General features: G+C 39.8%; 1 protein-coding gene across 1 annotated transcript in view; it reads left to right on the top strand.

The window, feature by feature from the left end:
• TNFSF10 (tumor necrosis factor (ligand) superfamily, member 10) overlaps nucleotides 1–12,423 on the top strand; it is a 17,140-nt gene extending 4,717 nt beyond the window's left edge. The window contains exons 2-5 of the mRNA XM_008566858.1: nucleotides 2,424–2,561; nucleotides 5,346–5,388; nucleotides 9,669–9,776; nucleotides 11,428–12,423. Of these exons, the coding sequence (XP_008565080.1) occupies nucleotides 2,424–2,561; nucleotides 5,346–5,388; nucleotides 9,669–9,776; nucleotides 11,428–11,879 (741 nt within the window). The 3' untranslated portion in view covers nucleotides 11,880–12,423. The remainder of the gene's footprint in view (nucleotides 1–2,423; nucleotides 2,562–5,345; nucleotides 5,389–9,668; nucleotides 9,777–11,427) is intronic.
• The last annotated feature ends 5,194 nt before the right edge of the window (nucleotides 12,424–17,617 follow it).

Genomic DNA, 17,617 nt, shown 5'->3' with positions numbered 1-17,617 from the left:
TTATGCATAAGAATGTCTAGAAAGAGAAACACCAAAGTGAAAATTATGATCTCTAGATGGTAGGATTATGGGTGCCTTTCTTCCTTTTTATTTCTCTATATTTTATAAATTTTCTACAGTGAGTCTCAAAAATATCTATGCTGTTCATACACAATTTTCATACAGATTTTAAAAACATATTTTTATATAGTCTTATGAGAAAACAACCATATGCAAATTGTATATGTACAGTCTGATCTCAACCCTGTAAACCAGAGAGACCATCCAAAGGTTAACTAGGAGGTTATGGCCTTTAGTGGCTGTTTTTGTTTTTGTTTTTTTACTTTTCTCATTTTTTGGTTTTTTGTTTTCTCTCTTCCTTTTAGAAAAGTGTTCTTTATTTTTCCATGTTTTCTAGGTGGCCTGTGTAGCCTGAATATATCCAAGCTTCGTCAGCTTTGGGGTAGTAATGGAGCTGCACTCACTTATCAACTCCCAACCCACGTATACCCAGGACCTTACTTAATTTTCAAAGTTCCCCCTCCCACCTCCTGAAAGTGTTTCTGGAAAATCCCCAGAGGGCATGACAAGCACTGGCCAGCAGCTGGTACTGACCTGGGCTGGTCCCTGCAGCTGGAGCTCCACTTGACCCCCTCTCAAGCTCGCTTCAGTCCCAGGCTGTGGCTGGCCCACTCCTGCTGCTCCCAGCCCTGTCTACTCTGCCTCCCGTGCTCCCAACCCTTGCATGTCCAGACAGCTTCTGGCTGCTGAGCGGTAAGAAGGCACACGGCTCCCTTCCTCCTCTGTCATGCACACCTTTTTGTCCCAACAAATTACCGAAGTCTGTGAGCCTGCTTTTTCACTTTTATCACCTTGGTGCCTGGCCAGTGCATGTTCATGCTTGCTGGGCTGTAGCAGTGTCCAGGAAAAGCTAGCTCTTCCTGGAAATGCCCTCAGGCCTGTGGCTGATTCCAGCTCATGGCCTCTTCCCCGCCTGGTCCTCCCTCCCAAGTTTGCCAGACATGCTCTCATATTTCTGAACCATATGTTACTTAGTTTATTCCCTGGAAAGGCTTTCGGATCCTAAGTAAATTGGAGATACAACTAGATGTCTATGGTAGAAGCACATACGGCCGGCAGGGACTGGGAGACACCTCCTAATTTCATTGCCAGTCATATCATAACTCAGTTGGTCCCAACTACACCTACTAGGAGAATGTTCTACTCTTGTAATTTAACAGAGGAAGAAAGAAAGTAAAACATTTGCTTATAAGTAAATGAATGTTCTATGCCAGGGTGTGTGGAAAGAATTAATTAACCCAGGTTTGTACTTCTGCAACCTTGATCAAGTGTCCAAAGAGTACTTGGCTGGGTATAGAACCATGTGACTCTAGCTGGAACCTCTCATACACAGTTAAGTTCTTTTGATTTAAAATGAGATTTTCTTTCTAGAGGAAAGAGTGGCTAGTTATTAAATTTGATACCTCTTTCAAGCTTTGCAGTACCCTAAGTTCAAATAACAGGTAAAAATGGCCACTTTCCCATTCATTTCCCCAGATAAAAACAACTCAGCAGATTTTTACAGGGAAATAGCATCTCTTCAATCCCAGTTGTAACAAAACAAAATGGAGAAGAAGATAAAACTCTGGCCTTCCAGTGTGGACTTCCAGTTTTTCTTCATTAACCAGTTATTAGCCTGAAGAGTTTGGAATGGTTTGGGGGTGTGTTTGTGTGTGCGTGTGTGTGTTGAAAAACTTTGTTGACAATGATCTGGCTATTGTAAATGTTTACTCTCAATCAGAAGGAGGAAGCAAACTTCAAATGATGTGTAAAGTCTTTGTAGATAAGTCCATAGTTCAGATTTCTCGTGATGACATGGTCCAGATTCTGCCATCCAGAGCAGCAGAAATCACTATAACTAGAATCTACTAAGCCAGCCAAATCTCTGATCAAGAAATAGAGCATTACCCACAACCCAAAGGGTTTGGCGAGTTTTTATTTAGGATTCTGGAATTTAAACTGACTCCACTGCTTACCTTGTATCTAGGTGGGTTTCCAATTTTATAACGGGATCCACACCATGTCGGAGCTGGAAGGGACCTCAGACACCACCACAGTGAACTGGCTCAAGACTCCCATGAAGAATAGACACAAGAGAGGGGAAGCAACTTGTTAAGGGACACACAGCTGTTTAGTGTTGGGGCAGGGAAGGGCACTGTGACCCAGGATGCCTGACCCACACCTGTATCCTTTCCACCATATCAAATGGCTCACTTTCAGTCAAAGGACAAAGTGCAGCCTGCTTACTTTTATTTCAACTTCAACTTATCCACGGTGCCAAAACCTCTGAATCTGTCACCAGTTTCTGTTGTTTTAACTTCCAGAGGAACAAAAAATATAAAGCACGTGTGCATAATATTGTGTTATGTTCCATCTCAACCCAGATGCAGGACAAGTACTCCAAAAGCGGCATCGCTTGTTTCTTAAAGGAAGATGACACTCCTTGGGACCCTGATGATAAAGAGAGTATGAGCAACCTCTGCTGGCAGGTCAAGTGGCAACTAAGTCAGCTCGTGAGGAAGGTAGGTCACCTTGCCAACAGGCACAGAAGGTCGGAGGAAAGGGAATCTCTAAGAACATGAAGTCTAGACTCTTCATTTTGCAAATGAGGAAACCGAGGTGCAGAGTGTTTAAGTGATTTTCCCCAAATTCAAATAACTAGGAAAATGTGGCACAGCACCAAATGGCAGGTCCTGGCTGACTCGTGGTCTGGGGATCATTCCTGCAGCCCAGACGGCCTCCTCATTCAGTCTGACCTTTTTATCTCACGTTGCGGAAGCTGAGGCACAGACCGGGCAACGTGCTCAAGGTCACACAGTCATAAGGGATGTGTGTGAATTTTGTTTTCACTCAGAAAACAAAAGAGGACAAAGGATGTTTTATATGCTTCCCACATTGTCGATCTCTGGAATTAAATACATATTTATTTTTGTATGCATATAGAGATGAGGAAAGAGGAAAGGAAGAGGGGACAAAGAGATACTTTGAGAAATTAAAGGTGATGATATTCTCAATTTACAGTCAATAAATGACAAAATTTTTAAAAATGTATCTGTTTATGAAAGTTGCTTAAACAGGATCACTAGCAGAAACGTTATGTTAGCTAGCAGTTTATTTTACTAAATGTGACTAATTTTATTTTCAATTATGTGACTTAGGTCAAATCAAGTTTTCTCTCTGGCCGCTTTCTTCTTTGTATGATGGCATTTAATAATATTTACCTTCTGCCTACTTGAAAAGGTCAGATGAGAACATGGATATGAAAGTACTCCGTAAAACACCCTATTTCCCATCACTGTTTAAACAAATGCAGGGGTAATTCCCAGGCCGGGTACAGGATGTGTCTTAGACACGTTTATAAATAAGTCCAATGTTTGGTGTGCAGAATTTGTTTTTTCCGTAGAATCAGTTGGTGGCTACGGCTCCAGTTTATAGCCCTCAGCAGTCCTCAGAGTAGAGCCCAGACATCACCTATGACACTGTTTCTAGAGGACATAAAATGGGACTTCCACCTGGGAGTCTTAGAAACACACCTGCTCTACAGCTGCCCTGGAAGTATGGCCTATGCTGAAGCAGCTGTGGCCCTACCACACCAAATGACAGTGACTGTCCAGGGGGTGAGGACCAGGAAAAGCTTGGGCTGAAGAGGGTCCTGAGGAACCTGAGAAATGGAACTCTGGAGTCCCTGAGGTCAGGGGTGGTGACCCAGCAGGGGAGAGAAACTCAGAACTAACTAGGGTAGAAATCAGGAGACTGAGGATGGGGCTGGATGCTGGAGCCGGGAGTGGGGGGATAAGAGATAAGTGGGGCGAATATTATGTATCGCTTCCTAGCCCCCCACCTTCTCACATCCTGCTGCCCACTGGAGCAGAGAGAAGCTGGCTGAGGACACGCAGCGGGTGTGGGGGTGGACGGGGAAGAGCTCCCCACAGTTTTCAGGCACCTCAGTTGAACAATGTCCAGTAAATATCTTCTGTCCATTTCGTACATTGTCTCATTTAATCCTCGCAACAGCTCTGTGAGGAGGGAATCATTATGATCCTCATATTTTTTTTTAATTGATGAAAAAATTGTTCAGATCACGTGAGTAACTTGAGCAAAGTCTCACGGAGCTGGCAGTTGACACATGTGACTCAGCCGTCTGACGGTGCCTGTAGTGGCTCTTACGCTGCCTCCCCCTGCAGGAGTGGCCTGTCTCTCCTTCCTGCTTCTCTTCCTTCCTTCCTTTTTGTCCTAGCATGAGAGAAAGAGAGCAAGAGTGAGAAAGAGACACAGACAGAGTTCTGAGAGAGAGAGAGACAAACAGAAAGGACAGAGAGAATGAGGAGGTCCCCTCTCTCCCCTTCCCATACACTAGTGCCCATGGGGCTGACCACAGTCAGTCCCCCCATAATCTGGGCTCAGGGCCTGAGGCAGAGGGAGAAGCAGAGGACTTCCGACTTGGGGTGGGAGCACGGAGGAGGCCAGTCTCTGGCAGTTGCAAAATTACCAACAGTGATGGGTGAGGACGGCAGTGATGGCGAAGCCCTCAGGAGTGACAGAGCTGAGTGGAGGGGGCTCAGAAGCCATGAATGAGCCAAGTCAGGGTCTGCCCATTTCATAGAAAGGCTCAGGTTTTGCTCTTTCTTGCTGGTTTTCCCCACTGGTTAGTACAGCAAGGGGGCTGGGGGGGTTTATGAGATGATTTGCAAAGATGTGGGAACTTGGTCAAATATCCTTATTTTAAGAGTGCCTCAGCCACGTTTTCAGAAATGAGAGAATGACACGGCAGTGCCCTGATGTGCCGTGTGCATCTGTGGCGCCATGAGAGAGGCAGTGTGACTACATCCTGGGGCTTGGGTCTGTCCAGTGGTTTAAAGCCCCTGGGCTCTGTTACACAGTGCATCTGCATGCACGTGTGCATGCACACTCACATCCCACACGCAGAAGGTGGTGTGACATGGCTGCCACCTCCTTCAGCCACACGAGGCCCGGGGAACACTAGGTTGACCTAACAGCAGATGGCTCCTTCCACATGGCTCTGCTCCAGGTGTGGCCTTCAAAGACTTCATGCAGAAACAGAACTTTCCCAGGCAGAAGACCACCTCCTGACACTGTGCAGGGACAGCTATCTCAATATTCACCCCAGCTCCCACCCCACCCCACCCCACCCCACCCCAAATGCTTGAACAAGTTAAAGCTCCCTAGATTGATATCTTATGTAGAAATTTCCTGTTAGACATCAAGAAGAAGAAAAGCCATAGGCGTTCTATAGTTAGTTCACATTTTTAGAAAAATTAACAAGCTTTATTCAATACTATTTGCAGATGATTGCGAAAACCTATGAGGAAACCATTCCTACAGTTCAAGGTAGTATTTTTTCATTATTTTGCTTTTCTACTGTCAACGTCACGGCAGGGTGAACAGCTCTCCATTTTCCTTCCCTCTGCTCCCATCCATGCATTCCACTGCTGCTCGGTGCCTCCAGCCTCTTGTTAATTCTATTTCCCTCTTTGCAGTGCAGCTAGAATGCTCAGAACCAAATCTGTGGCCCACCTATGGTCAGAACTGTATTTCAGCTGAATCTTATTTCTCCCACATGAATTTTCCTTTCATCTCAATCTCTTCACTTACTGATTTTTTATCTTCTGATGTGCTACAAATAAGCCTTCTTAAATCCTTTCTAGAACATGGCAGGAAATAAAAGAAACAAGGTCCCCCAGAGTTATCCATCTTCTTTTCTTCTGACCACCCCCAGGCTCTAGGCTTTTCTGTACACGGAAGCTCCCTTGCTCCATCATCCTTTTCCCAGCGATCTTTCTACCCACCTGTGATCCTCATCCTGTGGTCTCCACACCTTCTTGTTCACGGTCAGCAGCCTCCCCTTGGCCCACGTCCCCCTTCACTACTGTGGCCCAGGCTGGCTTCATTAGCCCTCCACCTGGCTCCTCCTCATCCTTCATGGCTCACCTAACTGTCCCCTCTTCCTAGAGGCATTCTCTGGCCATCTTTCTAAGTCAGTTCCCCTGCGCCCTATAATTTCTATCACATGTGCCTTGTTTGTTTCCTTTTTTCTTTTTTTTAAAGATGACTGGTAAGGGGATCTTAACCCTTGACTTGGTGTTATCAGCACCATGCTCTCCCAAGTGAGTCACGGGCCAGCTCCTTCATTTCCTTTTATTTTCATATATTTTTTCTCTATGTGCTATCTGCTTCCCTACTAGATTAAAGATCCACAAAGACAGAAAACATGTCTGTCTCTCAGCTCTGCATACCCAGCACCTAACTCTAAGCCTCAAGCCTAGTAGATTCCGGATTTTTCCCCCCAGGCCCTTTCCCACATCACCTTCAGTGTGTGTGTGTGTGTGTGTCTGTATCTGTATTTTGTTGTTGAGGTGAAATTCCCATAACATACAATTAACCGTTTTATTTATTTTTTTTTTAAAAGATGACCGGTAAGGGGATCTCAACCTTTGGCTTGGTGTTGTCAGCACCACGCCCAGCCAGTGAGCGAACCGGCCATCCCTATATGGGATCCGAACCCGGGGCCTTGGCGTTATCAGCACCGCACTCTCCCGAGTGAGCCACCGGGCCGGCCCCCTATTAACCATTTTAAAGTGCTCAATTCAGTGCACTTAGTGCATTCACAATGTTGTGCTGTCACCACCTCACTCTACCCAGAAGAGTTTTAATACATATTTTTGGAATGAAAAACAGGGATAAGTAAATAAAATTACTGAATTAAATTAGCTACTTCTTTTCATTTGGCTCATCATAACCACAATTTCTCATACTAATGGCCATACAGGCCTGAGCACATGTGCCAGAGACGTATAGTCCCAGAGCACACCAGACTGGCAGAGAAGAAACCATTTTTAATATATGATGTCTTCCTACTTTTCAGCTATCCTGTTCCAATATAATAAACTTCCTCATTACTTGGTAAATTCATTTTTCTTTATTAAATATGAAGGACAAGACGTGATCCTGTGATCTGTTTTTTCTGATCATTTGCCTGAAGGTGAAAGCAGTAGTCAGAATGATGAATATTCCACCTGTTCTGATGACACACACCGGATCCATGGTCTATAGTAGAAGCATGGACTGTTTTCAGTGTTGGAAGATGCTATGGGTTAAATGTGTCCCCCAAAAGTTCATGTATTAGCAACTTGACCACCACTGTAAGAGTGTTAAGAGGGTGGGAAATCCAATTATAGTATTTGAAATGTGGTGCCTTTAAGAGGTGACTAGACTGTGGGGACTGTGCCCTTGTGAATGGATTGATCCATTCATGGAGTAATGGGCATGGTTATGATGGCTTTATAAGGAGGGCAGCTGAGGAAGTTAGTGCTCTCTTGCTCAGCCCATTCTCCCCATGTGACACCCTGCATTGCTGTAGAGAGTCACCACCCAAAACAAGGTCCTCACTAGATGTGCTCCCTGGACCATGGACTTCCCAGCCTCTGAACTATAAGAAATAAATTGTGTCTATTCACAAATTACCCAGTCTTAGGTATTCTGTTATAAGCAACAGAAATGGACTAATACAGAATAATAATATTCTTTTTTATTCATCCCAATAAGGTATAGAAATCATGTACTACTCTGCACACCAAGATGTATCTGTGACACCCAAATACTGTATACATATTTACAACTTTCTTTTTTGAGAGGTGTTTGCTATATCCAGTAGGAAATTTCCTCTCTTCAAAATTTGCTTTCAAATCTAGGTTTTTCCATATCCTTGCAGTGACATCAAATGCAAGATATAATTGGATTCAGTTACTGAATATTTTAAAACAAAGTGTTAAGGATTAGGGGCAGGCAAGGCATTGTGAATTATTTAACAATGGAGGTTAAAGGTCAATGGACACGTCAACCTTGAAGGCTGAGCATTCTGTGACTAATATGTAATTGACTATGAGTCTCCAGGTCTGGTTTTCAGTATTGTGTAAATGCCCACCCATCCTGAATAAGTAACAACTAATACCAGGTCGATGGAAGAGATTCCCATTTCACATTCATTCCTCCCCTGTGGAATCTTATCACCTCCTTCCAGATCCCTCTCCTACTAGCCTAGATTAAGGCCTCCTGTTTTCAATTCTGACCAATTATAATAGTCTGGTAACTTGCTGGATCCCTGTACCAGCCAGCTGCCAAAAAAAAAAAAAAAAAAAAATTTTCTTAAAGTTAAAAAAAAAAGTCTGGTAACTTGCCTGCCAGTCTCCAGCCCTCTCACCTTCTCCCCATCAAACCTTACTATGACATAGGTTGGCCTAAAGTACAACATATATCGCTTTGCTTACCTGAACAAAACCTTTGAGAGTCTCCCCATGTCTTATAAAGTCCAAATCTCTTAGCCTAACATTTAAATCTTCTATAACTTGGCTCTTCATTAAACCTCTCCCTGGCCCATATCCCAGAAATGCTTTGCGCATCCTGCCTCAGGCCTCTGTTCTTGCCCTCTGGCAATGCCTTTCTCCCATCCCGCAGGTCCCAAGCCCATCCTCACCCTGCTCAGACATTTATCCCTGCACCTCAATCAGTTTCTCGCATTTGCTCTTTATCCCTAGAAGAGTGCCTGGCACGGATGTGTTGGGCACTTTGGTTGGTTGGAGTAAATGAATGAAAGGGCCTTAGCACCATTTCCTCCACCAACCTTCCCCTGACTTCAGCTCTCCAATAAATAGAAATATTTTCCTCCTCTGAATACCTGCCCCCCTTTATTTCTATTTCTCAGCGGTAAATTTTCAGTTTCTAATTCACATCTTCCATAAAAGATAAAAGTCCTTTTAAGGGCTCAGTCAGTAGAATTAGTGATTAATGTTTGTCGCCCTGTAGGGCATAGTGTCGTGCCTTGGACCTGGCAATATTTATTTGACGAAAGAATATAATTTATCTTAACCGGTGTAGTCACACTTGGGAAGCTTCAGCTGATTTTTTAGAGAGAAGTTTGTTGAATTTGTATTTTTTTAGGCTGCTCTAAAGTATTTTGGATGATGGTCAATGAATGTTATGTGTTTATTATGATCTAGTGAATAAGCAATTTATATGCTAGCATACTGAATATCTTGACCAACACGTCAATTACTATTCCTTTTGGAGGGAGTGGAAGTGGGGTTGTGGAATGACTGTTGGATGCCAGTTTGTAGCATCTACGGGCAATTGATACCATTGCTACTTCTTTAGAATCAGAAGTAGCTGGCAGAAAGGAAGAGATAATTAAGAAGATTTGGTACCACTCCAATAGTTTCTACATATCACTCAAAGTGGAAATTTGCCCATTCCTGGTTATTGCACACTTTAAATCGCTCAGCAGGATTCTTATAAGCCTACCATTATTTACTTATTTTTTCTTTTGGAAAGTAGCCAGAATCTTCACTTTGTTATATTCTATTTGGACCTCACTTCTGAAATGCTAATAAATTATAACCCATATCACTGCTTATTCTTCCCATCTAAAATACTTTTCAAATTAAACAGAACCTGAAGTAAATTGATCATCATACTAAAATGCAGGCTTTTTATGAAAACCCCTGGGGTCAACTTTGAAAGCCCAGTAGGCTTATAATGCCTGACAACTGCAGACAGAAATGTATTTGAAAACTAGTTTGACAAGTGCTGATGATTATTTCTAATTTCTCTTTTAGAAAAGCAACTAGGTATTCCTCCCACAATAAAAGAAAGAGGGCCTCAGAGAGTAGCAGCTCACATAACTGGGACCAACCGAAGAAGTAGCAACACATTCCCAGCTCCAAGTAAGAGAAACAGCAAATATGTGACTTACAGAAGGCAATGGAAGAATTGTTCTAAATAATTTATTTTTTAAAACTTTTACATGAAATGTTTATATGGCTTTCTACAAAATGCTTGGTAGCAGTCAGTTCTCAGATCCACTATTTGCAGAAGCAAGATTAAGACAAACAGCTCAACCACTGCCAGGGCATAACTGGCCTCACGAAAATTACGAAGCTAGAGAATTTTGTCTTTGAGGTTCCCAGGCTCCTGTTTTTGCTTTTTTCTTCTGATTTAATTTATTTCTCTCTCTCTCTCTCTTATGATTACTTCTTCAACCACTTTGCACTTCCATCAAATCTTCCTTCTCTTCAAAGGTTCTAAATAATTTACTTTCACTATGAATCACTAGGTGCTCCTAGTGGCAATTATATTAAGTTGAACCATAGGAAATTTCCAATATTTGACCATTTCTCACTTACAGCAATGTTTCATACAGTGTAACCAAAGACGTTAAATCTAATTTTTGGTCTGTAGAACAGGTATTAATATAGTGCTGTAATGCTCAACTGTGTGTGGGTCCTAGAGTACAAAAACCCAAGTTGGAATCCCAGCTCCTCCTCACTTAAATATATTTTGAGCAAATTATTAACCAGATCAAGCTGCATTTTCTTCATATGCAAAGTAGTGAGAATCCTTAATTCATAAAATGGTGAACATTAACAGTAATACATACGAAATGTCTGGTCTATCATCAGTGCCCAGTAAAGGTTTTGTCCCAAGTTAAAGAGATTTCAGACATCAGTTAATAGATTTTTAAAAAGTCATATTGGGTTTTGTTTTGTTCTTTTCTGGGCAGTTGCCTTCCTCGTATTCCTGAACTCATGTTTTATAAATGATTGACATGTTCTGCCTACAAGTGAGATAATTATCATGATGCTACTGTTTGTTATTCATCAACAAAGATGATAGGTGTTTTAAGCTCTTCCAAAGCTAAATTTTGCACCAGTCATTGAGATGGACCCAAACTTTAAAGGAATATCATATTTCAATAAGGCCATTTTTTATTCAAAATCTTCAGGAGTTAAAGATTCAAGAACATAAGGATCTTTATCTCCGGGTATCTTTGTCAAGCCTGTGCTTCTCTTATTTTGGAGCAAAGATGCCTTCTCTTTTGGTGATGCCTGTGACCCTGGACAGCTGAGAAAGACCAAAGAAGGACCCAAAGAGTCCCAAAGAATTAGCAGGAAGTCCTGAGCTCTAGGCCTAAAGAAATATATATATGCTTCTTTTGGTTTCCTTCTAGATTGTTTATTTGAGCTCACCAGCACAGGAAGGAAAGAAGGGGTTCAGGACAGAAGATCTGCCCAGAAGCAAAGATTGCTATCTGAGTGAAACATCTCCTGTGCCGGCATTCAGAGCTGAGTGTGGCAGATGCGGCACAAATGGCAGATGAGGTATAGAAAGGCAAGGGACTCCCAGCATGTTGCAATGATACAGGAATCTCCTGATTTCTTTATGACTAGAATTTATAATCCATGTGAAAGTACAGGAACAAGAAGTTTGATGTCAGATTGAAATACTTTGCAAACCCACCAAAACTATAGGCTGACCACAGCTGCTAGGAAACTTCTTGTTTTGCTTCTGTTAACTCTCTCTCTAATCTTCATCCAGCCTCCAAGAATGAAAAGGCTTTGGGCCAGAAAATAAACTCCTGGGAGTCATCAAGAAAAGGACATTCATTCCTGAACCACTTCCACTTGAGAAATGGAGAACTGGTTATCCATCAAACGGGGTTTTATTACGTCTATTCTCAAATATACTTTCGTTTTCTGGAATCTGAGGAAATTTGGGGAACAGTTTCAGAAGAAGAGAACAGAAAGAAAAATAAGCAAATGGTACAGTATATTTACAAATCCACAAACTATCCTGACCCTATACTGCTGATGAAAAGTGCTAGAAATAGTTGTTGGTCTAAAGATTCAGAATATGGACTCTATTCTATCTACCAAGGTGGAGTATTTGAGCTTAAGGAAAATGACAGAATTTTTGTCTCTGTAACTAATGAGCATTTGGTAGACATGAACCAAGAAGCCAGTTTTTTCGGGGCTTTTTTAGTTGGCTAAATTATCTGCAAAGAAAGAATAATACCTTCAATGTGACCATTCATTCTTCATGATGATACAGTATGAAAATATTCCAACAAATATGACAAAGAAGGGCAATCTGAGGAGGGCAGCCTCAACCAAAAAACTCTGCAATGCACATTTTTTAACATCTCTGAATGTGACCCACTTATACCAAGAAAATGACGTTGCTAAAAGAACTTCCACGGATCTAGCTGATATCAGTTTGCCAGCAGAAATCTAGAAGATTCTCAGCTTCCAAACATTTATACAATTAACATCTTCTGTTTTTATCATCTATTCCTTGCAAAGATTTCAGAAGAAAGAGCAACGATCCATCTCTTAAGTAGCATATCACAGTGATAGCTTCCAGGTTGCCTTAAGGAAAAACATTCCTAAAGTTGAAAGAGAAAGAAAAAAGAAGCACCGGCTGAAAGATCATAGTCTTGCTCTGGAGGCAATCCTCCATCAAGATATGCAACATGCAAAGGGAGTCTGGATTGCCCAAGACCTTGCAGGATAATCTCATACACCTGGCTCTGATGAAAACGGAAAATTCCACTCAAAGTACTATCATTCTGTAAGAAAAAAAAATTATGTCCAATGAACAGGGAGCTAGCGAAAACTAGTTCTGAATGGCTTGTGATTTTCACTACCAAAAGTCAGTCTGAACAAAAGCACTAAAGATATATTTGATAAAGGACACTATCAGAAGTGGTCAGCTGACCAGAAATCAGGGAGTTTGGTCTCACATGAGCAGGTGAAGAAATAGAAAAGTAGAAATGACAAACACAGGCAAATAGCAGAAAAGAGCCAAATAAAACTTTCCCCTTCCTTGCTCTGCCACCAGATGTCAATATCTGATATATATCTGCTTAAGGTTGCATCGTTTATTTTGACCCTGCCCAGAGAACATCAATTACTTCTATCTTCTAAAATCATGACACAAAACATTTAATTTCACCATTTAATCCAATTAATTGGGGAAAAAATTAGTTGGAATATTTGTCTAACAGCCTCTGATTGCTATTCCTAAACACAGAATAATTAAATTCTGTGGCTGTATGTTCAAATGTTCATTTAAATGTGTTCTGATGAAATAGGTCTTTTTCAAAAAGGCTCATTCAAATTTAAATTTACAATGTACCATAGACACTTGCACTTATGACACCCCCTTACTTTATTTTTTCTGTAATATCAATAAAGTTCTTAAATACTGGAAACAGAGCACCCCCATGGTCCTAGGCAGGAGCCAAGGGCAGCATCCCCTGCTGGGAAACAGGCAAGGAGCATGCCAAAAACATCACTTCTTCGCAGGTGGCCCAACACAGCCACCACCATAGTCATGGCTGCTGCACAAGCAGCTCAACACCACAGCTATTATGCAGGTGGCTTGCCAGATATTTGACTGCAGTGACACAAGAAGAGTCACCAGCGGAGACTGGAAAGAGAAGTGGACATCTCTCTCCTCAAAGCCCACTCCAGTATAATAGAAGAAGCAATTGCTCTACCATGCCCCTGCTTTATTTCTGATTTTAGTACATTGTGTCTTCTCTTTTTTTTTTTTCTTGCTCAGTCTAGATAAAGGTTTGCACATTTTGGTGATTTTTTTAAAGAATCAAAAAAGAAAAAAGACTATTAAACAGTCTACAAATCACCATTGATGTAAATATTTTTGTGACCGCGCTCAGCCAGTGAGCGCACCGGCCATCCTTATATAGGATCCGAACCTGCGGCGGGAGCGCTGCTGCGCTCCAAGCGCCGCAGTCTCCCGAGTGAGCCACAGGGTTGGCCCAATGTAAATATTTTAATCAAACATTAACTTTACCTAATTTTTTCAGGGTATGATCTTTATGATCTTTATATATACTGTGTAATTTTTTAAATATGTACCTATCATTCATTTTCATTGACAGACTTTGTTATGGGAGATTGAAATCAAGCTCAAAACTTATTTCTCAAATAAATAAGTAGTATCCATAAAAAAAATTCTTAAACATAACAAATTGACTTATTTGTTAGCCTATTTTAAAAAGCCTCTCTCCTCTCACTAGAATGTAAATGTTGTGGTCTCAGAGAACATTTAGTTTTGTTTACGACTGTATTCAGTACTTAGAACATAGGACCCACACAAAATATATTTGTGAATAAATGAATGACTGAATGAATACCAAACCATGTGGGAAAATGGAGAAGTATTTCCCTATTTTACCCCTTACACTAAAATAACACTGGGGAATTTTAAAAGTTCCAAGTGGAGAAGACCTTTATAACCAAGATTTAAAACTCAAAGAATAAGACTGATATTTTTGATAGCATATAACTTGTGGATGAAAAAGAATTAATTTTTACTATATATTTTTATACTAAAAATGTAAAATATGTGTTAACTTTTTCAATAAAATGGTATAATGTTGAAGTATGCAGTTTTTGTTTTAGTGCTCACATTTGTTTTATAGTACCAAGATTACTAAAAATGAGGGAAAGGACTTCTAATCTCTTTTTTACTGTAATTTTTACCTGACACATCTCACAGAAGGAAGAAATAAATTGCTCTTTGTATTTAATATGATCACAGGTATCAAGCCTTTCTTTTATGGTTAGTGCTTTTGTTATGGGTTGAATAGTGTTCCCAGGAAAGATATGTTGAAGTTCTACTTTCCAGTACCTCAGAATGTGATTTTATTTGGAAATAGGATTTTTGCAGATATAATTAGCTAAGATAGGGCCATACTGGAACAGGGTGGCCCTTGATGCAACATGACTGGCATCTTTATTAGAAGAGGAAAATTGGGATACAGAGACAGAGACAAGGAGGGAGAACCCTGGTGACAACAGACACAGAGATTGGAGTGAACAGCTGCATGCCAAGGAGCACCAAGCAATGACAGCCATCATCAGAAGCTGGGAAGAGATGAGGAAGGATTCTACTCAGAGTCTCCAAGGAACCATGGCCCTGCTGTACACATTGATTTCAGACTTCTAGCCTCTAGAATTGTAGCAGAACAAATTTCTGTTGTTGAAAGCCACTCAGTTTGTGACACTTTCTTCCAGCAGCCTTAGGAATCTACTATAACTGTCCGTCCCTTTCTCAAGAAGTCTTTTCCATAGACAAATCATATAGATATTACCATATATTCTTTCTAAAAGCTTTAAAGTTTGGTCTTCATAGTTTGGCAGTGTCATTCAACTGTAATTCAATTTGTGTGCTGTGAGATAGGGATCTAATTTTATCTTTTACCATATAAATAGCCAGTTGTCCAGCACTGTTTATTGGATAGTCCACCCTTTCCCCCACTGATTTTAATAACTTTTTTATTATACACCAAGTTCCCATGGGTCTGTTCCTACGCTCATTTTTTTCCCTCTTGGTCTAGTTGTTATCCTCGCACCCATACCATTCTTTTTTTTTTTTTTACTGTGGTAAAATATACATAACATAAAATTTACAATTTTAATCTTTTTTTTAATGTACAATTCAGTAGCATTAAGTACATTGACATTGTTGTGCAACCATCACCACAATGTATCTCCAGAATGATTTCATCATTCCAGACTTAAATGTCATACACATTAAACAATGACACCTCATCACCCCCTTTGCTCAGCCCAATAACCCCCATTCTACCTAATTTCTCTATGAATTTAACTATCTTAATTACTTCATATAAGTAGAATTACATGATATTTGTCCTTTTGTGTTTGACTTATTTCACTTAGCACAATGTCTTCAAGTTTCATCCCTGTTGTAGCATGTGTCAGAAGTTCCTTCCTTTTTAAGGCTGAATAATGTTCCATTTTATGTATATACCTCATTTTGTTTATCCATTCATCAATCATACCATCAGGTTTAATTACTATTGCTTTACTACAAATCTTGATATCAGGAATGTATGTTCCCTTCTTTAGTCCTGTGTTTCAAAATAATCTGAGTCCATGCACACACAGATATTCACAAACACAATTTTTTTAGAGATTTTGATAGAACTGTACTGAATTGATGAATTAATTTGGATATAGTTTCCATATTTTAGATACTGATACTTCCCAAGCATGGCCAACTGTATCTCTACATTTATTTAGAGCCTCTAAAATGGCTCTGATAAGGTTTTATTTATTTAGTCATTTTTGAATGAGCTATCTGAATGAGATTTGTCTCAATTCCATTTTCAAGTAGTTGATGCAGGAATTAGGTATTAACTTTAAAAGGTAGTGCAACATAGTGATTAAGAGCATTGTCTCTGGATCTGAATTGATGGAGTTCAAATCCTAGTTCCACCACTTACTTGGACAGATTAGTAAACTCTCTATGCCTTACTTTCCAACTCTGTAAAATGGAGTAGTAACAGTAGTTCTGTCATAGGATTGATGTGAATATTAATAGAGTTTACATTTAAGGTTCTTAGCACAGTCCCTGGTAGGTAATAAGTGAAAAAAACTTGTTAGTTATTATTATTATATTGATTTATACCCAGAAACCTTGCTGAACTCTCTTACACAAAGCCTTAGGAAGAAACAAAGATATTCAGTAAAAGAAAATAAATGGTAAAATATTAAAACCAGAATTACTGCAAATTTAGTTGTAAGCTCCATTTTTATTTTCTACAGTATTAAAAATACAAATGCATAAAATAATTATAAATCTATGTTAACAGGTACTCAGTGTATAAAGATGTAAATTTTGAGATTTATAACATGAAGTGGGGAGAGGACAGAGCTATAAAGAAATAGAGTTTTGTATGCAATTTAAGTTAAGATAGTATCAATTCAAAATAGATTGTCATAACTTTAGGATGTTATAAGTAATCTCTGTGGTAACTACAAAGAAAATATCTGTAGAAAATACACAAAAGGAAATAAGAAGGGAGTCAAAATGTGTCACTATAAAAAATCAACTAAACATGAAGGCAGACAGGAATGGGGGAAATGAGGGACAAAAGAAGCTACAAGACACATAGAAAACAAATAACAAAGGGCAAAGTCAGTCCTTCCCTATCAGTAATTACTTTAAATATAAATGAGTTAAACTCCCTAACCAAAAGGCATAGATTGGCAGAAAAGCTAAATAAATAAATAAATAATCCAACTACATGCTATATAAGAAACAAGAGACTCAGGTTAGATCAAGGGACACACAGATGTTGAAATTGAAAGGATGGAAAAAGACATTCCATGCAAATAGGAACCAAGAAAAACTAGGGTAGTTATACTAATCTCAGACAAAATAGTCAAAAACTGTTACAAGAGACAAAGTACATATAGATTAGATTTACAGAAAAGTTGTGAGGATAATCCAGAGCGTTCCTATATATCCCACATCCAATTTCCCCTATCATTAATAATTTACACTAGTATGGTACGTTTGTCAGACTGGCGTCAACACTATACATTGTTATTAAAGAAAGTCCATACTTTATCTAGATTTCCTCAGTTTTTACCTAATGTCCTTTTTCTTTTCTATGATCCCATCCTGGATACCATGTTACACTTAGTCTTTCTTTCTCCTTAGACTCCTCTACACTATGACACTTTCTAAGATTTTTCTTGTTTTTTGATGGCCTTTACAGTTTTGAGGACCAAGCAGGTTTTTGACAGATAAGATTTTATTAAGTCAAGGAAGTTATTTCCTTTTTCTAGTTTCCTAAGAGTTTCAATAGGAATAGGTTATTTAATGCTTTGGATTTTTATCCATTTACCTGTTAATAGAGTGAATACATTAATAGATTTTTTTAATGGTG

This window comes from Galeopterus variegatus, unplaced genomic scaffold (assembly GCF_000696425.1).
Source record: "Galeopterus variegatus unplaced genomic scaffold, G_variegatus-3.0.2 Scaffold272, whole genome shotgun sequence".
Classification (NCBI taxonomy): Eukaryota; Metazoa; Chordata; class Mammalia; order Dermoptera; family Cynocephalidae; genus Galeopterus; species Galeopterus variegatus.
Note: the sequence above shows the minus strand (reverse complement) of the source record. Positions and strands in the feature narration are given on the sequence as shown.